Source organism: Paramisgurnus dabryanus, chromosome 5 (genome assembly GCF_030506205.2).
Source record: "Paramisgurnus dabryanus chromosome 5, PD_genome_1.1, whole genome shotgun sequence".
Lineage (NCBI taxonomy): Eukaryota > Metazoa > Chordata > Actinopteri > Cypriniformes > Cobitidae > Paramisgurnus > Paramisgurnus dabryanus.
This window is the reverse complement of record NC_133341.1, coordinates 11,492,266-11,516,075: the sequence shown is the minus strand read 5'-3', so window position 1 is coordinate 11,516,075 and position 23,810 is coordinate 11,492,266. Positions and strand designations below refer to the sequence as shown.

General features: G+C 36.2%; 1 protein-coding gene across 2 annotated transcripts in view; it reads left to right on the top strand.

Annotated features, from left to right (window-relative positions):
• The first annotated feature begins 3,970 nt into the window (after positions 1 to 3,970).
• Positions 3,971 to 23,810, top strand: part of arid3c (AT rich interactive domain 3C (BRIGHT-like)) — a 79,457-nt gene continuing 59,617 nt past the window's right edge. Inside the window, exons 1-3 of one of the 2 annotated variants that reach the window (XM_065266884.2) lie at positions 3,971 to 4,938; positions 5,397 to 6,032; positions 13,672 to 13,758. In XM_065266884.2, coding sequence (XP_065122956.2) covers positions 4,900 to 4,938; positions 5,397 to 6,032; positions 13,672 to 13,758 — 762 coding nt within the window. In that variant the 5' untranslated portion in view covers positions 3,971 to 4,899. The remainder of the gene's footprint in view (positions 4,939 to 5,396; positions 6,033 to 13,671; positions 13,759 to 23,810) is intronic. The other variant, XM_065266885.2, reaches the window with a different exon arrangement.

Genomic DNA, 23,810 nt, shown 5'->3' with positions numbered 1-23,810 from the left:
TGCATCTGCGTCATCAAGTTATACAGTAGTGTATTTTCCACCCTCCTCATTTAGTGAAGGCGGCATACTACTGCACATTTTGCAATGTTATCTGAAAGTCTAATATATATGCAACATACTGTATATATATAAATCTTTTTTTAATAGCTTAGTATTCAGCTATTTTAGTAAGTTATCAATGTTGTTTTCAACTTATGACTTGAAATGTATAACATTGATAACTTGTTAAATCTATAAATCTGTGTGTGTGTGTGTGTGTGTGTGTGTGTGTGTGTGTGTGTGTGTGTGTGTGTGTGTGTGTGTGTGTGTGTGTGTGTGTGTGTGTGTGTGTGTGTGTGTGTGTGTTTGCGTGCGTGCGTGCGTGCGTGCGTGCGTGTGTGCGTGCGTGCGTGCGTGTGTTATACACTCTCAGAGAAAAGTACAGAAACCTGTCACTGGGGTGGTACTTTTTCAAGTACACACAGACCTAATACATTTATATTATACCTCAAAGGTACATACTGGTACCAAATGTATGCGTATCTTCTTAGAAAATGCATGGAAACTGATCAAAAACAAGCAAATAAATTTAAAACATTTGAGTTTATTAGGCTTATTTAATTTTTTGACTTTGTACTTGTGTATTTGTAAAGGTAACATAATAATCGAAAATACTGATAACTCAGTGTATTAAGTTTAAGTAGTTTTTACAAACAAACCTTATAAAAACTATATTGGTGCATTCTGAGGCAAAACAATTGTACAGATATATGTGAAAATATGTCAGGGGAAGCTGTTTTGAAATTGAAGCAGCTCAAACATCCATTTTAATCTGGGACTAGGATAAGCCCTGTCCGGGAAACCACCCCTTAGAGATTTAAGTTAATTGTGTAATAAGGTCTCACAAAAGCTTGAATATTTAAGTTTGTTTAATTTAGTACTCATGTACACTGTACTTAATTTTGTCAGTTCACTTAAGTTGGTATTTATATAGTGTACTGTGGGATATAATTATATTAAACTTTATGATTGACTTGAGAGATCAGCTCATTTGCATTTTAAAGGACACACCCAAAATGTTTGCTCACACATACAAAGTGGCAATTTTAACATGTTATAATCAATTATCTGTGGGGTATTTTGAGCTACAACTTCACATACGTCCTCTGGGGGCACCAAAGATTTATTTGACATTTTAAAAAAGATTGTGTGAAATTTCCCCTTTAAGTTCATTACACTTGTGTTTTTTTTAAGTTTATGGATTTTGTAGGCTAAAAAGTTGTATCAACTAGGATTTATTAAGTTAATAGTCCAAACACAAACACTAAGTCATATTTACTTGATTGTTTAAGTAAAGGCAGCATTTGAGTTTACAGATCTTCTACCATTTTCTCTGTGAGTGTATGTAAGAATATAGGTACTCTAAAAAAGTTTAACATTATACTGTATGTAGAGATAACGTGTTAATATGTAACTAGAAGAAATACAACTTCCCTTACATTTAACAACATTCATCTGAATGATCCAGAGGTTTCCTTGGAAAATAATCTATAAACCTCTGTGTCACCTACTAATTTGTCACTTACTGAAGCTATAAGTTTGTTGGGAGAGACATCTACTGGCCGACTGCAAGGCTTTCAGGAAAACATACAAGTAAGCTTTATGCACCCAGTATTGGAAAACAAGGTGTACATTTTGTTTCATGTTCATAAATATCTATAGATTAAATACAGTTTTAAACACACAGTTAGAGCAGTTCTGAGCTTTGAATTACGAGGGGGTGAATAATAAGCCAAAATACATTCAAGAGCAGAAGATGTCATTACAGTAGCTAACCTTTATTATATCCCAGAGACTTGTTTTGCATATTATTGTACCAGACCACTGAAGTTGAGCTGAGCTTTAGATTTACTTATAAAGCATGCATGTTATGTTTTTCACAGTCTATATTGCATTTTCAAGATCCACTGTTCGTTTTACATTGACCCAACTGACACATTTTCAGGGATCAATATGACCGATCAGTATTGGTTTAATCATCTGCCGTTTCTTTTCCTCAATAAATCACTTTTACAGCAGTTAATTATATGCTAGTCGTGGTCAACATATTGACAACCTCTCTCGTTTTTCTAACAATCACTCATATTCTGATGCTCTAAAATGTTTTTTTTTTTTTCAGAGAGCTGCAAAATGTTTTTGTAGAGCTTTTGTGGCATCTAAAGATTAATTTGGATAAATTCACAATGAATTTTCATTTACTTTAAACTTTTATTTTTGCGGTGGTGGTTTAAGCCAAATGTTTGGTCTGATTTAGGTACAGCATTGAGTTTTTGCTAAAAGGGAGGTTGGGAATGTGTTGATGTTTTTTTTAAAGGAAAACAAATCTCATTACTTTGCATTTGATACTTAATCATTAACAGTATTGCACCATTGTGTTTAATCATTCAAATTCAAAGCAGCATTATGGTTACCTCAATCATGTGACTATTGCAGTTGCCTAGTTACAAGGAGAAAGGTTACGAGCTCACCTGTTAGGTAAATGGAGCAGGGTATCATACAAATGTTCTTTAAAGTATAATATTGAAATATTAAATATTATGTCAAATATTAATTTGTGGGTTGCATTTAGTCCGTTTAATGAAAGTGTTAATAAGTATCCAATAGCATCTTACAATGGATTTGCCATTAGACCTAAGCAGCCTTTATCAAGCATTAAAAGCAAAAGCATCAAACAATTAAGTTAAAACAACTTGGCATTCAATTCAACCTACCGTTTTAAGTTTTGGCCTGTGATAAGTTGACAAAACAAGTTGAAATTTGTAAAGTTAAAGTAACATAAAAAATACGTTAATTTGACAAAAATGTTGCATTTTTACAGTGCATATATATATATATATATATATATATATATATATATATATATATATATATATATATATATATATATATATATATATATATATATATATATATATATATAGTATGTATATGTATGACACCTTGATTTATATAATGTCATAAATTTCGTGGAATTAATTATCAGTTGGCTGTAAAATACAACTTATGACTTAACTAACTCACCAGATAATAAATCATTAAACTGGTTATAATTTCATGCGTTTAGTGGCGTTGCGTTTTTGATGTGTTTAGCGGTAATAAACAGCAGGTGGCGTTGTTAAACAACACACTTCTCTCCAGTACTACAACTATATTTATGTTCAGTTAGTAGGTTTAATTCCACTGAGAACTCATGCTTTATTTCTTAAGTTGTTAAAACAAAGCTTTCACTTGCATAACACTGGCCAAAGTTATCTTCATTGGAAACACAATTTTTTTTTTATTTTTTATATTTCATTTCATTCATATAATCCAATAATGTCCTCTTCAGTACAGAACTTATAGCCTGCTTATTTAAAAATCCCATTTTTGTTTAAAGAAATTTAACAAAATAAATAACCATGTTATTTATTGGGTAAGGTGTGTAAATCGACATTTCACAGCATTATTTCTTGCAGTTGAGTTATTGGGGTCAAAAGATAATAAGCTATTTCATCATAATCAGAGAGCAGAGAGGTCATGGGAAAAAATGACCTGCTCTTCCTATCTGTATAATTCAGACATCTATGGCAGTAAACCATTCTGCATCTATTATCTATCTATTTATCCATCTACTTGTTATTCCCATGACCATGATTCAGAAGCTGTTGCAAATATAAGAATCAAGAATTAGATAAAACTTCATGCTTCATCACCACAGAATATTTAAAAGCCTAAGAATTCTGGTAATGACTAATGTACTTCACTGAAATTATATGGAATTCAATAGTAAGTCTGTTTATCGGTTCTATAATTACAAATCTTGGATAATTGAAGGTTGAATGGCAATTATACGTTTTGCAGTCAGAAGGGTGTATTTACAGAAGACCAACACTCATAGTGATATTTATCTGTACTATTTAAGTTTTTCCAAATGCTGCTGTGATGCAATAGTTAGAATTTTTATTTCATGTTGAGAGAGGATGTGCACTGGCAGCATATTATACATATATGACAAAAGCTAATTTTTTATTGTAATATTTTTTATTTACATTTTTAATAGTTCAGAGGACTCTTGCAATTTAAAGTGCATTATTAATAGCGTGCGTTTTTCATGATTATTACTTCGGAAATTCATTTAGATGCACCAGAAGGTTTGAAGATAGCAATTGGCTTCATAACAGCCTATTTTATAATAAAATATACAATTTTGAAAATGCAGTAATTTTCTGTGGCATTCCCAATAGCCTTAACATAGGAAAAGCATTTGAAATAAAAAGGTGTTAATCATTTTGCCAGTTTTCGTAAACTAAGTGTGATTAAATACGTGCGTAAATTTGTTTTGAAGGGCAACTAAAAAAGCAAGATTATTATTTTTTAAAAAAAATTATTTTATCATCTTCTCTTTACGCACGCAAAGCAAAAGTCTTTTAGCCTTCAAGGCGAAACAGTCATATCGAAAGAAGTACATTTCAGGATTGTTTAAAACTTTAATATCGGATAAGGCGATTTGATATAAAGTTAGTTATACAGTAAATAAGCGTGCGCTGGACGTTGGTCATGTTCAGCTGTATTTCTGTTGGCTGAGTGCAGACCCTGCCCTGATGGCCTCATATTCATCTGTATATTGACGTGTAGAGAGCAGATGGAGGCAGAGGCACTAATCTGATCTCAGTCTGATCTCAGAGGTCATTCTCGCTACAGTTACAGCCACTTGTTGCCAAATCGCTCAGAGACCGCGAACGCGCCGCGAAACCGTTTTCACAACGCGAGCCATTTCATTGCGTTCACGACACACATCTCGATGTTGAGACGGGAATACAACCACTTCTGACTCTGTTTGGGGGAATAAGATCACTTTTGAGCAAATTCGTCGCGAGAAGTATGGTTGACAACGCAAGCATAGCAACTAAATCTGCACTGGTAAGCGCGAGCCGCTTTGCTTTTGCTGGAACAGAGATTATCGTCTTGAACGTGTCGGTTTATATTTATTAGCCTATTTGTACTTATCAACTTGTGATATATTCACTGTTGCTGTTTACAGACTGGCTCGTGCTGTGTTACTGGCACGTTGCCCTTCGACCTAAAACATAAACGGCAAATATACATTTTGTCACGTTATTTGAATAATTAAACGTAGTTTGTAGTGCATATAGTATTAGATATGTGACACTGTATGTATTCAAAATGATGTTTAACTATTCTTTACGTTGACCGCCAATGCCTAGCGTAAATAATCTTGTTAGTGGAATAATTTCCATAGGAAACCACGATTGTTTCCCTAGCCCAATGCGTTTATCATATGACTTGTACTGACCAAAACTAAGTCGTACTTTATAACTACAAAACATTGTTTTAAACATAATTTCGGTTTCCCACAGCAAGCCGCTTTCTCATCGGCGAGCACTCTTCCTCTGCTGGTCAGCTCCTCCAGCGGTCACAGTCACTCCAGCGGCGGCGGCGGCGGGATGAAGCTGGAGGCGGTCATGGAGAATCTCCAGCGGCAGCAGGCGGCTCGCCTGGCTCTGGAAGAGAAGCTCCGACAAGCCGAAAAGGAGAAAGACATCAGATCTATGGTGGAGTCCCAGATCCAACAGCAAGCGCTCGCTTACCGCCAGTATCAAGCAGCTGTCAGAGGCGCGCTGGCCGGGGCAGTCGCGCAATCGTCCATGGCGGGTTCAGGACATCTAGATCAGCGCGCGGTCGACTCTGACATTGATGACGATGACGACCCAGATCTAGACCGCGGCATGGACGATGAAGATCGGGATCTGGAAGACGAGGACAGTATGAACGAGGGTGGTGGGGATGAAGATTTGGAAGGACCCCTGGCTCATTACCCACCACGCCATGCTATTTATCCCGGTTTGGGACCGTCTCCAAAAAGTACCCCGGTACATCTGTCCAGAGTCCAGCCGCCGTATCCAGCTCCAAGGCAGGCCGAATCACCGAATAGTTTGGCACCACAAGCACAATCGCAGCACCACGAATGGACATACGAGGAGCAGTTCAAGCAGGTACGTCCAATACTCAGTTCTGCATTTGTACTGTCATTACGATTAAACGTCAAGTCAAAGTTTTAAAACATGAGCAACTATAGACATTACTTCAGTAGCAAGTAGAAGTAACTTGTTGAGAAGTTTATAAAACTGTACAAAATACTACCTTTAATGCAGATTATAATGCTTACCCTAAAGTAATCTTTCTAAATACTATACTGTACTTAAGCCACTTGCAGCATTCATTGTGTTGTACTGTATCTATTAAATAGTCTTTATTTATAAACCTTTATAAACTTCCATTAACTTTAATATTCCAGTGCAGTGCTCCATTTCATTCATACAAACTGTATGTCATGTCAGTGATGCATTCACACAAAGATATCTAAAATATTTAAATAACAGCCACTTCATTATTTATGTTTAGCACTAGTGTTTTTGCAACAGAATTATGTGTAAAGCTTTTGTTTTGTACATACATGTTCATGTGAAGACATACAGAAAAAGAAATGGCTCCAGTTGGTTTTGATCATTGTCTTTAAAACTGTTTTACTGTAGTATGTAAACTGGATGCTCCAGTTAGTCAAGGTAGTCTGGTACACCTGTACACTGGAATTTTTTTTTAGGGTTTCTCACAAGATTGTTTTCAGAGTTATTTTGCAGACGCATAGTTCCACTTTATTCTCAGGGGATAATTTAGGATGATAGACTGAAAGTGAGGCTCTTAAGCAAACACAGATCTATACAGAACGAGCCTGGATGGACTTGTCATTCCTTATTTATGATAGATCATTCAGAGGCCCGGCCAAATGAGACATGCACATTAGCGGCTGCATTAGTGTAAGCACTGGATTAACGTATGGCACACAGTGCAGTTTGAATAAGGACTGCTGCATGCATTTGATTGAGAGTCATCAAAAGTAGGATTTTGCATAGGATAATGTAGGATATTGCACATTTCATTATTCACATCTAGTCAAATTCTTACATGCGGATGTAGTCGTTTCAACAAATAAGAGTGTCATTGTGTGAATACAATGATTTTATTGGTTGGTGTATTTAAATGTGTTTATAGGTGTAGGTGTGATTTCTATGGAAAAGATGTTTTGAAATGTTGCACAACTAATCGTACAAGACTTTCGATTGTATAATAATAATAGTATTTGGAAAATAGATTAAATCAATAATTATGCTTAGGATAATTTTGATCCTTTCCCAACAATTTTCACATGGACGCGGTCTTTACATTTTGAAGATTGCATTTCCCCCACATTCTTAAAAAGCAAACTGGTTTACATCAAAACATTTCAAATAATTTTAATATGCTTAAATAAATTAAACATAACCATGAAAACCAACAAGTGACTTAATAAAAATAGAATACAGAAGAACATTACACAACATAACCCATGTTGTTTTAGAGAAGTCAAGGACGTGCATTTAATCGCTCTTGAGCTATTTGCACAAATCAAGTGAAATGCAGGAACAATGAAAGGATGCCGATGGCATTTGGCAGACTGAGTGGAGCCAGTGTACTGCCTGTTTTCAATACTAAAAACACCCCATCTAAACGCAAAAAAAAGCCTTCTTGAAATTATAAAAGAGATGTAAAAATAGACAAAAAGCAATTACAGCAAAATATAGGCTATGTGAAATGAGAGGGCTTCTTCTGCACATTATTGCATAAATAGAATTCAAAATAAAAATCAATGACATATATATTTTTGTTTTTTTCTCAGCTGCGAACATGACTTGGACTATTATTATGGATTTAATTACTTGATGTGGTTAAATGTTTTATGAGGTTCCCACTACGACTTCAATCAAAAATGAGTCATATATGTAATAAAAGAACTGACAGGATGGAAAGAATTGATTTGCAGGCTGGGATAGGAAGAGACAAAGTTTACAAACTGCTTGTCATATGGCAGGTTATTGTCAAAGACACAAGCAAGGAGTTGCGTAGAGTTTTGGCAGGAATGCAGGAAACTAGACCTAGTGGCATTCCAACCTGGCTCCCTCCCAATAGTGCTGGGATATCCCTCTCAGGCTGCGTATGGGTCGGCTCGTAGCCAAGCCATTACGAAAGAGGAACAAACTACACACAGTCTAGCCAGACAAATATATTTGTGTGTGCGTCCACAAAGAGAAGCACAGTCTGCACCAACATTGTTGTATGCTTAAATATTTACTTTATCATTCAACCATTTTATTGTATTTATTGTCTGAAGTATACAGAGAGCGATAGTTGAACATTATTGAAGTAGATGAACTTGCATCATTTTTATTTTATTTTATTTTTTTGCATTGCATAAATCTTTTAAATTTTGTTATGTCACCATTCATCACTGTGACAATATTTTAAGAAATATTTATTTAATGAAGAAAGTGGAACAAGCAATTATTAAGCCCTAATACAAAATAAATCGAGCAAATTCAGCAGGTCTTGTATCTCACAATGGCAACCTATTTGAAGCGCATATCTAATGTTTACAAAAAAAAAAAACAGAGCGTTTTCCTTCAGCAAATATCATGGCTTGATTACTCAGCCTGACCTCCACTTTGGTTTCAGGGCCTGTGTTTGATCCCCCCTTCTTCTTCTCCCTGTCCCATGTTTTGCAAACACGAAAAACTCACAGAATGGCTTTTTCCCATAACAAGGCTTTTACAGGGCCATAGAGGGGGCTGGGCAGGGCTGAAAGGGGTGGAGGAAACGCAGAGGCATCGGTGTTTGGTTTCACTACAGGAGCTTGTAGAAAGAAGGTTTGTCCTTCCTGTCCAGTTCTCTTTAGTAAAATTAGTCTAATGTATTGTTTTTGGCTCTGGGGGTATTAGCACTATCTAAACGGTGTTTGTTTTCAGCTCAGACGGGACAGTCGGCCCCTTAATCTTCCTGAGGTAACCGTTACAAACCCATGGAAATTCACAAAGATGGATTGATTTAGAAAACGTAGTGTAAAAAAACAGATTACTCAGTATCAGCGATGACCTAATTTACAATGAAGCTTTCGTGATTAAGCAAAACATCTCTTGTAGAAAATAGGAAATGAGGCAATTGTGAAATCACAGAAAGGAAGGCAATGTTCCCCCAGCCAGGAAGGCGAAGTAGACTTTGTGGTTAAACAAACGTTTGGGTTTTAAGATATGCACCTCTTTGTTTTGCCGGACACCTCCGTGAAGGAGAAGAAAAAACTTTTGTCTAAGTGGAAGTGAGAGATGGAGGTTATATTCGGGCAAGAGCCGTTCTAACCATGACCCTATGCAGTTTGTCTATTGACATATTTCAGTGACCTGTAATGGAGTCTTCTCAAGTAACACACATCTATTTAAACCCATTAATACCTACATAAAACTGCTTGATTCTCCTTTTTAAAAAACGTCACACACGTACGTAGAGTAGCTTCAGTGTCAACGCAAGAAATTCCTTAACTTTATTGGCCTGCCTCCAACCCTACGGTAAGACCTTCTGTTCGATTGTACTGCTTTGCTCACGTGTTTCGGCGTCCGGAGAGCCATTAAGTAGCACAGCATGCGGTCTCAAGCTAAAAAACATGCATGGAGCAAATTCTCCATATGGCACAGAGGTTGTGATTTTTACCCAGCAGGTCTATCGTTAGCAGTCTGTGGTATGAGCTAACCCAGGCCCTTCCGACAGCTGTGGCAGGTTCATTTTGAATGTGTGCTGTCAGTGGAAATATTTAATGGAATTCCCGCGGTTGCCATCTCCGCTTTGCTTTTTTATGGAGGCCTGCTTTAGCCATGTCCACTATAAAATCCCTGTCATCAGCTGCCAGTTTTGAGGAGAGCCGATGATCTCAATGTTAATCACACTGAACGTTTAGAGCCACAGGTACAGCACAGTAACATTGAGTTGACTGACTGCAAAAAAATAAGTGGGATCAAAGTGAGTTTGTTTCATTTTAATCCTGCATTTGTTTTTACTCAAGTCAGCTTTTAAATCTTGTCTGTGAATGCATGCTGGTTTTTCTATCATTCTGTAGATCAAACAGGACTAGAACTGGGTAAAAAATATAGATTCTCAGAATTTAATTGATCTTCAATTTACCAATTCGGAAATGTGCCTGCTTTACTTCAGGCAGGGCTCATAAGGATAGCCCGTTGGCCCGGGGCAAAAGTGAACAATGCTCGGGCCAGTCACTTAGTGCTACATTAGGTGCATTTCCATTACAACGTTTCCAACTTTAACATCATTTTCTAAATGTCAATAAAGGAGTATTGCGAAATGACGTTTCCATTAACTGATGATATGCGACTGAAGCATAGTTTTTCCTCTCGCTATGTTATAAGTTTACTAAAATCACATTCACCGCAATAGGCATTATTTTTAACCGAAGGAGACGTATTACCCAAGTAAGAGTATTACCCAAACATTAATGCCAGGGAAAGCCCCTTATTGTTAGGAGCAGCAACGTATATGTGTTTCTTAGAGGTAATAGTACATTATTTTAAATCAAAAGAAATGTAGGAGTGTTATCCAGACATTATTAGGAAGGAAAGTCTGTTATACTTTGGAGCAGACACGTGTTGAAGTGTTGCTGGTAGGTTTTAGTAAATACCACGTCATCTTCAAATAATGATAATGTGACAATGTATCTACATCAGGTAACCTGGGCTAATGCGAATGAACTGTTTCTATTGCCATTTTGCGAAATTCACATCTTTCGAATTGTCTGAAAATCACCTCATGTGAGCGTAAAATCTTTTTTGCAATATATGGAAGTTTTTGCGAAATTGATGTATTTCCATTGGCAATATTTTCAATTTGCAATGTAAATTTGCGCAATCTAAAGGGTCATGGAAATTTAATGAATGTTTGTCATTTCACGTGTTTTATAAATATTAATCATTAAAATATTTATTTAAATATTCACGATAAGGGAGCGTGAAATTTCAATTTAAGGCTTCAGCATCTTAAGGCTTTAGACAATATACAAATATTGTGTTCAAGGTTCCTTGCGCTTGAACGGACATTTGTAGACAAAATTATTTCAAAATGCCGCAGTTATCCTCGTAAACGTAGTCTGTTGTGCGAATGTGAACAATTCATAAAGTAAACCTATATTGTATCCGTGCATAATCTAAAAATGGGAACCAATGGGGAACCATTTTTAGCGCTATATAGCACCTCTGGAGAGGTGGTCCTAAAGCATGACTAAAGGTCCACTTATGTTTTAATAGCACAATATGGTCCTTCACAGGTGCTACACAGGTTCTACATAGGTTTGTTTAGCACTAAAAATGGTTCCCCTATGATTACGAGCCAGTGAACTACTTTTAGTGCTATTTAGCACAATTTTTTTAGTTTTACAGTAACAGCACACAAAATAAATTTTAGTCTGTGAAACAAATTATTTTTTATCAAATATTAATAACTAATTGAACCAAAATTTGTCGCAATTCCCAGCTCTACATTTTAATGTGAATTTCACAATTTAATATTCTGCTTAAATTTGTGCTCTTGCTTGCTTAAAGGTGCAGTATGTCAATTTTATCATCTAGTGGTGAGGTTGCGAATTGCAACCAACGGCTCAGTCCACTGCTCACCCCTCACTTTTGAAACGCATAGACAAGCTACTGTAGTAGAAAAAACATGTCATCATCGGAGACAACTAAGTAAAAACGTTTGTCCGTTAAGGGCTACTGTAAAAACATGGCGGCACAAAATGGCGACTTCCACGTAAGTGGACCCTCGTGTATGTAGATAAAAACGTCTCATTCTAAGGTAATAAAAACATAATGGTTCATAATAAAAAGGTCTTTATACACCCATGATAATATAGTTTTGTATATTATTTTGCATTTCTGTCAAGAAATCTTTCTAAAAAATTACACACTGCACCTTTAAGTCAAAGATGCAGTAAATTATTCTGCAAATACAATTATTGTCATTTTACAGTTTTCTCAGAGCAAGACTTAAGGAGGAAAATATGGTCAATTATTTACGTGTACGCGATGGTCCGCATACAGTTTGCAAGTTTCGTCGTCAGAAGAGTGCGAGTGTACTGTACACACACCTCCGGGCTTTATGCTGTGTTGCTGGATACTGTAATGCATACCATTGCCCTCTTAATAGTCTCCATTGCTTTTCGACACCACCCTTAATCTGAAGAATTAGGTGTGATTTCAAGCAGTTGTTAAGGGCTGGACCACATGGCATCGTTTATAGACACAATTTATAGTGTGGGTGCCCTACATGATTTCCTGTGTACTGAAGTCAAATTGTCTTGTAGGCAGTAGAATTGTGAATTTTGTAGTGAAATAACAAGTAGTTAAGAGAGAGTCCTGTTTCAAACAGGTTTGCGTCTCTTTCTGCTACCTGTTAAGTTGCAACAAGGGAACTATAAAAAAAATAAAAACATATTTGATAAACACACCCAGATTAATGTTAAATAATTTATTGCTGTTGTCAATGATAATTGCACATAGGTTAGTAGTGAGTCATTGTAGACTTATTTCAAACAGTAACTGCTGATGTTGTTGGTTGCCAGGCATAGACTGTGCAAAAATCTGCAAACATTTGGTCTAGTAAACGAAATGCTCAGTTGACGACTACTGTTACTGTTGAAGTATCTGTTGAAAATGTGGAGCCAGTAACAACATTTTCAGATTGTTAAACCAGCTAACCTTTGACTATCCATTGCATGTATGAGAGAAGCATTTTTATATTGAGTAATGTCATATACTGTATGGTTGTTAACACTGCCATCCTACGACATATTGTCCACAGCTGTTTTTAACTGGGATGTGCAAGGTTCAACTTGCGAGATGTCATGCCTTTTTTTTGGTGCTAATTTTGCTATCAATGGGCTTGCAGAGACATTTTACCATTAATGAAATGGCAAATTTTTTAGGTGCTTTAGGTAAAGCTAAAATTCAGCATGCAAGCTTCTCGTAACTATGCTAAATACGCAAGTTTGGTTTTGGTGCTACTGAAAGTGCTTTAATTTGTCTTTGGGTGATTATTACTAAGGAACATATGGCTCAGTGGGTGTAAAATGCGGCATCTGATGTCTTTGCCCATATTGCTTCACATGTTTTCGATGATTCACTCTATGCTGAATTACATTGTTACTATTTGTTTATCTAACAAACTGCTACTTGTATCTTTGTGATTGCTGGAGTAGTTTTGCTTGTTCGTGTTTAAAGTGTAATGCTATAGTAGTAACACCCATTTCCGCGGGTCCTAAACTGTTGAATCATTTATATTGCACGTAATCTCAGCCTGACCCATTCAGTCTCATTCAGAAACACACACAGGTCTAAAGATCAGGTGTAACTTTTGTAAATTAGCTTGTTGCTTAATCCCACAGGTCCAGAAGTTTAAAGATAATCTGCAAAAAAGTAAACAGTAGAATCATAAATGTAAAGCAAATAAAACTATAGAAGGGCAAAATAAAAGTCTTTCCATGTGAATGCAAATATAAAATTATTATAACTAATCCAACTCACTGGCCTGTTGGAACATCTTTCACTGACGTACTGTAAGCAACCAACACCAGATTGTTGGAAATTGTAAAGTTTTTTTGTTAAAAACAAATGCCGTGCTGTTTTAGCAGGATTCATTAGCATGAGTCAAATGTGGTTCTTTGTCTCACCGCCCATGATTTCAGTTGTCCCCTTGACATGTGTTGTTCAGTCAGGCCACTGCAGCGGGCTGGAGAGGAAGCTGAAAGATTCAGGCGTTGCTTTCTGTGCTGGTGGCTCTTCATCTCTGATTCAGGAGGTTAGTAATCACCCCCGCGCCCACATTCTTTATTTTTGCTCTCCTACTGCTTCGTTCAGAATGCACTCACATCCCCTTTCACTGGCACCGGGTCCCCTGTAACAACCCGTCCACACAAACAGTAGTAAACGTCTAGAAAACATAAGCCTGTCGACATTGTTAAAACAAAACACTTTATTTCAGTTAGAAGAAACAAGTTATCTTTGCCAGAGCTCTTCTAAATCAAGCATCTAAATAAAAAATGTCAACCGAGACTTATTATGTTTGAAACAGCAGCAATGAAACAACTTCAGTCAAGGTGGAGTTTATAAATTCAAACATTATTCTCAAATGTTGTAATTTTCAGGGATGTGATTTTTCCGGATTAATCCGGAATTCCGGATTTTCCGACCTGAAAATGTGACCTACGTGAATCATGCAGATATGTAAAAAAAATAATAATAAGGGGAGAGGGGGGTATCTCACAGCCGTCGCCATGGTAACCCGGGACGGAACCACAATCGCCGTCCCCGCGCAACAGGGCCACACTGGTGGCAGATGACAAAGAGATGCATTTTCCTTCCTTTCCAAGTATCAACAAGGACGTGTTTCTGACCGTTCGCAAATGGCGGATTTTATTCACCAATCAGACCCGATCGTTTATCTCCTCTCTTCTCCTCATTTGCGACGTTTGGCTGTCACTCGCGTGACGCGAAACAAAGCGGCAAACATATACACGTCGGTTTACTTGGTGGATTTGGAGCAGCAATTTTCACAGAAATGAGAGGAAAAACGAGCGCCATTGCAGAATATCCTGGTGGCGACTGAGAGAGGGACGATGCAACAATATTGGTTCCGAAAAAAGGCAAGGAAATAAGTTACCTCATCGAGCCTGGTTTAACCTAACTGAGCATTACATTCGTGCATGAAACCTGATCGACGAACACGGAGGGGCGGGAATCGCGGGACGGAGTGGAGTCTAGAGTGATGTTTCTTCAGGCTCCGGCGTGAATATAAATTTCTCTTCTAAAGTTCGGTAAAAACACATAAATGGCTTAAAATCTTGTTTAAGAATCTGTTTTATAATGAGAATCTCTCTTTCAGCGCGCCTACGTGTGTTTGCGCCGCGTGACAGCCGATTTGAATCTGACAGAGTTCGTCACTGTACATTAAAAAATCCCACACAGACATTACAGCATAAATGCTAGGATTAAGATTGATTTTATATATAACAGATAATCTAGATACATTTACCCTAATAAGTTTTTAAAAACATGGTAATGTTTTAATGTTTTGCTTTAGTGTTTTAATGCCAGACAATCATTGAAATGAGGGAAAAATGAAGAGAAAGGCAGCAGATAAAGCATCCTTCTTCAGAAAGAGTAGCAAGAAGCAGCCAAACAAATCTTAGTAAAATACATTAAAGTAGCCTTCAAAATTCACATGATTCACATGAAAAAACATGGAGGTTGAATTATGACTATAAATTGTATGTTAATCTCAATTCATTTTAATAAAAATTAAATTATTGTAGCAATTGTATGTTACATTATTCTGATTAACACACTATAATACTTAAAAGTATTTTAAGGTTGGATGATAGAGATTTTATATGCCACCCCAGAGTAACTGCTGGCCCCTGCCTGGCCACCCCTATGAAAAAATCCCTTGCTCTGCCACTGATTAGCAAAACACAAAAAATACATTATATTATAAATCTTTACCCGGACAAGTGACTTTTGTGCATGGACAAGTGAAACACAAATTTACTTGTCCGAAGGACAAGTTCCTCAAAAAGTTAATGTCAAGCCCTGATAAACATATTACAACAATTTACGATTAACTAAGAATAATAGTAAACTTCATTATTGTTAATATTGTGACTCTTGATGAGTCTTGATGACGTATGCAGCTTAGAAATGCGACCTCCGGAAGGCTGCAGACTTAGGATTGAGCTCTGTATCATCGTTTGTTTCAAAGGTTTCGTGTGTTTAAAGTTTTAAGGTTGAAAAGTTTGATTAAAATAAATAGCACCTGCACTTTTTTGTACAATTACTTCTATTTATTAGTGTCAACCTTCTATTGTTCATGTTTAACAGCTAACAAAGTTACTCATCTGACCTTTAAGACACTTTATTATAACTAATGGTCCTGTGTAGCACATTTTACAGATATTTGTATTAAAATAATACTCTGGTAAAAATAGAAGTACTGATTTAACTTCTTTACTCAAGTAAAAGTATCAAAGTACAGGCTTGGAAATGTATTTAAAGTATAAAATTAAAAGTAGCCATGCCTTTAGTTCTTTATAAGCCATTGCCTACATTTTATTTGGATGTCGGCAAAATAGGCCTTCTTTTGACATGAACATTTGCATGTTGCACATTTAGCTGTTAAAGTTGGGTAAAAATGCAAAACAAAAATAAGTTAAAACATATTTTTTATCATGGTTGTTGATATAGAGAGAGGTGGTGATGGAGCAGTGGACAAGACACTTGCTTTTGATTCCCACTTTACACATCCACCAAATAAGTTGTTATGTGTCATACTGTACAAAAAAGTTGCATGTTGCACATCTAGCTGTAAAATGAATTAAAATGTGTTTTTTTGTTCAAATAAGTTGTTATGGGTCCTACTTTACTATCCGTATAGATCCGCCACCAGTTTGATTGGCGTGTGTGTGTGGGGGGGTCTCAATATATTTTCCTGCTTTTTTGTCCTTAGCCAATCACATGCCTGAATTTTCTAATTTAGACCTTAAGGAAAAGTGTCACGTGCACTTTCAGATAAAAAGATACATGAAGGTACAGAAGTTTTATTATGGTGGTACCTTCAAAAATGCACTTTTTACTTAAAATGTAGCTTAGAGGTACTTACTAGTACACCAAAGGTACAAATCTGTACCTAAATGGTACATATTAGGACCTTTTTAAAAGGTACCGTCCAAGTGACAAAAAGGTACAACTTGTGTACCTTTTTTCTGCAAAGACAAGCACAGGTGCAACTATAATAAATCTTATATTATACATTATTTTAAAAATTCATCACTAGTACTAAAGGTTAAGAGAGTACCCTGGAAATGTATTTTCTAAATATTTACTGTATTTAGTTTGATCTTTACCGATTCGTCATTTGTTTGGTTCATTAGTGTGCATTTACATAATATCTTAATTATCTTGAATCGGCTAAACTGTAAAAGTAACAAATACTGTAAAAAAATATATTAAACAAGAATGCATGTGACAAAATAGAAAATAATATGAATTTAAATTGTATTTTTTTAGTTAAGTTTTTTTTTTGGCCTTTAGACAGTATAGTGGAGCGTAGACAGGAAAGTGTTGGGTGGAGATAGGGGAGCAGGATCAGCTAAGGACCTCAGAGACGGGAATCGAACTCGGGTTGCCGTGAGCAAATTGGTGCTATGTGTCAGTGCACTGACCACAGGGCTATTGATGCCGATTATAATATGAATTTAAATGTATTTATTAGAGGATACTGCAAAAAGGAGATACAAATCGGACACATGATGTGCACATCATGTGCAACCACTTATTATAATCTGATGATTAATTTATCCCATATCCTTACCGAGTGAAGAATTCATTTAGTAGCAAAAGCATAAATTTTTAAAGGCACATGATAGCCATTATTAGACAAAGTGAATGCCTGTCCCAACTACTGTATAATGTTTAATACTGTCTTAATTTATTGTTCTGAATTCATAAATGAATGCTACTCAACTGACCTTACTGTGCCCTACATACTTCACAACCCACATGCAACAGAGAAGGCCCGCTTTGTTTTTAATGGCCAGCAATGAATTCAGGGGTCAATTAGAGCCTGGATTCCACAAGCATGTGATACAGCATTCCCCACCTTCATGAAAGAGACCTCAATTAAAGCCAATGGTCTCTACTATAATCCACAGGACAGCTTTGTTTAAAGCTGTTAATCATTTCGCTCATTTAAGAAGAGCAATTTCAGCACTGTTGTCCTGGATATCATTGACTTCCACACCTTTGTGCTAAAAGATTTGAAGGTCAGTAAAAAGATGGTGGAAGTAACATTGCACAATTAATAGTTGAAACAGCATTTCAGGGGTTGTTTGTCTTACAGATTTCCCCTGCACCCTACTGCTGTATAGATGATTTAGATCAGGTCTGAAGGGAACTGTGAAATATTTGAAATGAAAACAAGCTTGTGTTGGGTTTTGCTCGCAGGGTTTGTGTTTTTTCCGTCTGGTTCAGCTGTTAAACGAGACCGTAACCAAAAATATTTACACCCTGCCTAGAATAAAAAGTTGAACATTCAAAATATAAGGCACGTTGGGTGTTACGTGATAAAATACTTTTAGAAAGGGCACAATCTGAGACATACTAAACCTTATTTTAGACTATAGTGAGCAGCATTTTTTGAATGTTTTTGTAATAGTTAGGTACAGATTTTATGACTTCGTTTTATTTGATTGTGTGGATTTTTATTTTTAAAGATGCATTTGTGCAGTGCAAGACCATTTATTGTGGTTTAAGCATATTTAGTATAAGCAGAACAGTGTTTAAAACAACCTGATCCCATGATTTTCCGTGGCATAGTCACGGAATTTTTTGCTAATTTTTCCGTGGCATTCTCACGGATCTCCGCATATTTCCGTGGCCCTGCCACGGACTTTCTTTTCCGTGGCATTCTCACGGATTGGTTACTCAACTGTTTTGTCCTATTTTCTTACCATTGTCGCTTCGGTTTAAGGTTAGATTTACATAAAATGACGTCCCTACCCTAACCCAACTATAAACGCCAACGCCAGGCGACAATTGATCAAAGTTTAGAAAATATAAAGGAATACATCAGAAAAAATAGTATAGACCAATACTTAAGGTGACATACTAACGCAAACACCAAATCTAACCCTAAACCGAAGCGACAATGGTTTGAAAATAGGAAAAAGCAGTTGAGTAACCAATCCATGAGAAAAGAAAGTCCGTGGCAGGGGCACGGAAATATGCGGAGATCCGTGAGAATGCCACGGAAAAATGAGCAAAAAATTCCGTGACTATGCCACGGAACTTTGTGAGATCATGTTGGTTTAAAAATAGTGAAAATCTTGGTGAAATTAAGAAAGAAAGAATGACCAGTCTCAGCACTTGAAATATACACTGTAAAAAATTATTCATTCAATTTACTCAATTTTTTAAAGGTAAGTGGTTGCCATCAATTTATTTAAGCTACATTAAAACAAAAAAAATTAGTATAGTAAAATAAAATAAAAAACTTTTGTTTAAATGTAGCTTAAATAAATTGATTGCAACCACTTACCTTAAAAAAATTGAGTAAATTGAATGAATCATTTTTTTCACCAAAATTGCATCAACTACCCATTTACATGTGTATTGTTAAGTATCAGAGAGAGATCTTTTTATTTATATTTACATGCCTGTAAGTATTACGTTTTTCTTTAGAGAAAATTCCTTACATGTCCTCAAAAGCAGGAAGGTTTCATTTCCTCCCTTTTGCCAGTTGCAGTGACCACATTGTTTCAGAGATTATCTGGAAAACCAAAAAAGAGGTTTGGCAAGGTCATTTATGATGTCCAGAAATAAGTTTTGTTGTTTAGAAAAAAAAGTAGTTTTAAAATGTAAACATTAAAATGTTAAAATTACATTTAGTACTTTCTAATTGAAACTATTTATATACAGTAGGGGATAAAGATTTCTTTGGGGGGTTTTTTGTTGCTTTTTTGTAGCCCACATTAAGGGCGCACTCACATTATCCAAACCAAACCAAACCATGCCCCAGCGCGATTGTCACCCCTCCCTACTCCCCCAGGTGCACGCACTCACACTGTACTTCTTATCAATCCAAGTCCGGGCGCGCTTTCGTCATTAAGATGCGATTGTTTTGAAAAAGCAGGAAGTAAAGCTCTCTCTTAACACTGGAACCCACCGTAATGATAAGTCTGTGTTTTTTATTCAGAGTCGTTTGGTGCGCGATTACAGACAGCCCTCTCACATGTCATCATATTGCTTAGTTGATCTGTCACGTGCGCAGCTCGGACATTCACGTAACCCCGCTGTGCGCATCAAAAGGTTTTTACGTAGGCAGATGAAGGTGAGTGGTCGAGCTGACGTCTTCACCTTTTGAGTCGCGCTCAGGCGCGATTGCGCTCACACCACAGCCTTCCGCGCCTGAGCCCAAGTGAACCGCACTCCGGCCCACCTATGCAACCCGGCCGCGGCGCGATTAAACAATCCGCGCCCGGGCGCGGAACGGAGCGATCACACTAGTCAAACAAACCAGGCTTTGGGGGTCAAACGCACCCGAGCGCAGTTTGGTTTGGATAGTGTGAGTGCGCCCTAAGCTTAGTCTTTAAAGAATGTAGCTTTTCATGCAATATTCAAAGCAAGACTCAAATAAGTTATTTCTTTAACAAGCAATAATACATTATGAATATTTGAGCCTGTCCTAAAAAAACTAAACAAAAAACATTATGTTTGTGCAATCAACTTATTACAACCTAGTTATGTTAGAAATGTAAGTTCCCTCTACCGTTTTGCTTGTGTTGTCATGAAATAACATTTGAACGGCCCTACCGATCAAAGCACATTCACGGTATGCTTTAATCAGTATTCGAAGAGTTTGGTTCCAAAACGTGATAAACGGCATTAAAAAAAAAAAGGTTACCACCAAAATCAGTACTGTATCTGGTCAGTATTAAAAAGTAAATTTGAAATCTTTTCACCTTTTTTTCCCAAATCATTAATTTATTCAGGTAAATGGAGGTATGCAACGGAGGTTTTGCCAAAAATAGTAAACATCTACCAACCAGCTATTATAAACCCTATATCGGATTGTTTTAACATTATCTATAAGGATACATGTCTATTTTATATTTATGTTTGAATATTGTAATGTGTTTATGTTTTGTTTAAATTTAGTTAGCTTATTACGAAAGATAGACTGTAATTTTAAACGCAATATAGGGCGTTGTAAAGGCCAATATGACGGGAGAATTGTAATGGGTCAGACATTATTTTCGAGTTTATTTTAAGTTTTATTTTCTACTTTAAAATGAATTTCGTTTCAGATAATTTGTCTCTTAATTTTAATCGATGTTTTGTTGATAAGTTTTGTGAACACAAATGAATAAAAACAATAAACTCAACGTCATTAATATTTAATGCTCGTTTAGCCGCTTGCGCTTTTAGCTATTTCTGTGTTGCTAGCGGAGGACGTGCACGGACCTCGCACACTTTTAAAAATTAATGCAATAAGCATTTCTGTAGGCTAAAGCTATACTTCACCTCTTACTATGTTTGATTGAGGTTTGCATTTGCCGAAATTTATTTTTGCTTCAAGTTCGTTTAGTACTGTTCACTTAAATGCTTTCTTTTTAAATCATAAAGACCTTTCTGTTTAGTTATAAAATCAAAATTAACCAATTAATCATATTAATATGTTGTGGGGGGAGCTAGAACAGTATAAGACTTTCCTAAACACATTTTTATAGGTTCAAAAATAGTGTCTGTTGTAGTTGCCAGCAAAGGACCCAGGTATGAATTTTGTCAATATCGCACACCCCTAGGCTGCATAAATGCGCAAAGGTAAGCTATTATTAAAGTAATACGTTATTTTACACTTTTATGCGCATGCCCAGTTACGTGATTGGTCATGTTTCATGCGTTTATGGTGGTGTATAGTGTGGATAAAGATTCTTTTTAAAATGCCAGTATAAACGAGGATCGTTTTCATTTTAAAATGCCGTTTTAAAACACAAATGCTCTAATATAAACAGGGCCTTAGTTTTCCTCATCTACTTTGTACTTCATGATCAACAAACAAACAAAAACAAAATAATACTTTTGATGGTATTGATAAACCTGTGGTGGTTTTCTGTGGCGGGGAAGAAACAGCAAGTCATTAAAATCTAATAATTTTACGCGAGAGGCACTCGGGCAAAGGAAAAATGCCGGCTGTTGCTTGTTCTCACACGACATCAAGCTTCTGTCATGCTTACACATTGACCTCAGGGGATCTTATGAAAAACGTTCCTTTATTTTACTCGAAGTCAACGAAAATCAAGCAGGACCAAAACATTTTACAGCTGATCGCTGTCAAAAAAGTTCAGCCACTACGTCCCAAGGATGACAGCAGCAATGACAGTGTTCTTAATATGACAAAGTAAGTGTTTTGATTAAGGATATTAATGTTTATTTTTTTTATTAGCACTAGTCAACTAAATGAATATAACATGGCAAAGATAAATGCACATTTATATATTGATTCAATAGATTTATAGCATTATGGAAAAAAAACTTGTCATGGATTTATTGCATTTTGCAGAAAAAATTATCATTTTTTATAATAAATCTTTGAAAATCAAATTATGGATTTGAATTTTTTATGTTATTATAACCTAAAGATGCTGTGTGAAAGTTTGTAACAAAAAATAGTGGTTTTCATCTTGTCACTTTCTTGGTATAGAAAACACATTTTACCCAAATTAGTCAAAATGGATTTATTGCGTTTTGGAACCAAACCCTTGATTTGTTTCCTGGATTCAAACCCATAATATTTGCTTTGCTAACATAATGCTCTACCAACTGAGCTAAATAAATCAACAATTATCACACATATTTTTACTGTATAGCATCAAAGACTTAAGTGTACTATGGCAGAAAATCTACAACACATTCACAATATCGGTTTCTACGAATATTGTATTTTTACTGCCTTTTGTGTGAATTATGGTAACAAAAGACTTTGCTATTGCCAACTGTAGCAGAGAAAATATAAAGTGTACTCTGACCTTCAGTGCACAATAAAGTAAATAACAGAGGCTGCTTTTGTCCATGCCATTTGTGAAAGATTTCAATATTGTGTAAGAGTCTTAAGAAAGAATATCGGGATACTCCGGTAGCAATTATTGAATATTTGTGTCGTCCATGTTTACCAATCACACTTTAGCTTGTTTTATGTTTCATTGAAGAGCTCAGTTACTTGTATTTGTATTAAATGACAGCGTATGCAGGTAAAGGGAGTGAGTTTTGTGGCTTGATATAGGCGTTGCTTGAAGGGATAACTTGATATGGCCTCCTTATCCTTTCTTGTCTAGGGATGGATTTAGGATTTTGCTTCACTGAGAAATGCATTTGATTTCAGCATTATAGCCTTGGAATGTGTAAATGTATTGAATTACTTTAAGACATAATTTTACAATGAAACTGTATAGGTTATTTCCTAAATATCTATTAACTTGTGAACACAATTGGATTAGTAGGACTAGAAAGTCATATCCGTGTAATACTGGGATCATCATGGTCCCTTCCTCACTCCAAGAGGTACAGAGAAGCAATCAGTAAATTCGGATTGAAGTCCACACTAAATCAATACAAAATAGATATATCTCGTAATGCCATAGATTCACAGCAAACCAGGAGAGCTCAACATCCTCACTGTGGTTTGTGAACCAAATACCACATTAAATTGGGCAAGAGACACAGAATCATAACTATCGAGGACTCGCCGTATATAATAGTTCACATCTGTCTTAAAGTCTCCCAAGAATTGTAAATGAGGACGATGTTTATTTGTTTTTAAGCTAATGAAAACAGCAGTAAAAATTAACTTGCGGAAATCATTTCGGTTCATTTTTCTCTGTATACAAATAAAAGTGCAGCCATGCATATTTTTGGTGTATTGATAAAGATGTTGGGGTCGAATCCGTTCAATCATGATTGACCGCACTGTTTAAAAGCAGCCAATGCTATCAACTGAGGACATTATCCACTTCTCCTAGGATGGAGCCTAATGAAGTTAAATAGAATTTTGACAAGATAATGGATTTGTTTTCCTTCCCTGATTCCATTCTCTCCCCCTCAGCGCTCATGACAAACTGTGTAGAAAGAAGCTAGAGGGAAAAGGATTATTCAAGGCTGCTCGCAAGGGGGATGAAGGATCAATAGTGACCCTTTTCGAGAAAAAGGAAAAATCCAGCAAAGCCCTGTCTATGAGTTACTGTAGGTGTAGGAGCTGAGTTCTTTCTGGTGTCAGAGATACCAGAAAGCTTGTGCACTGGA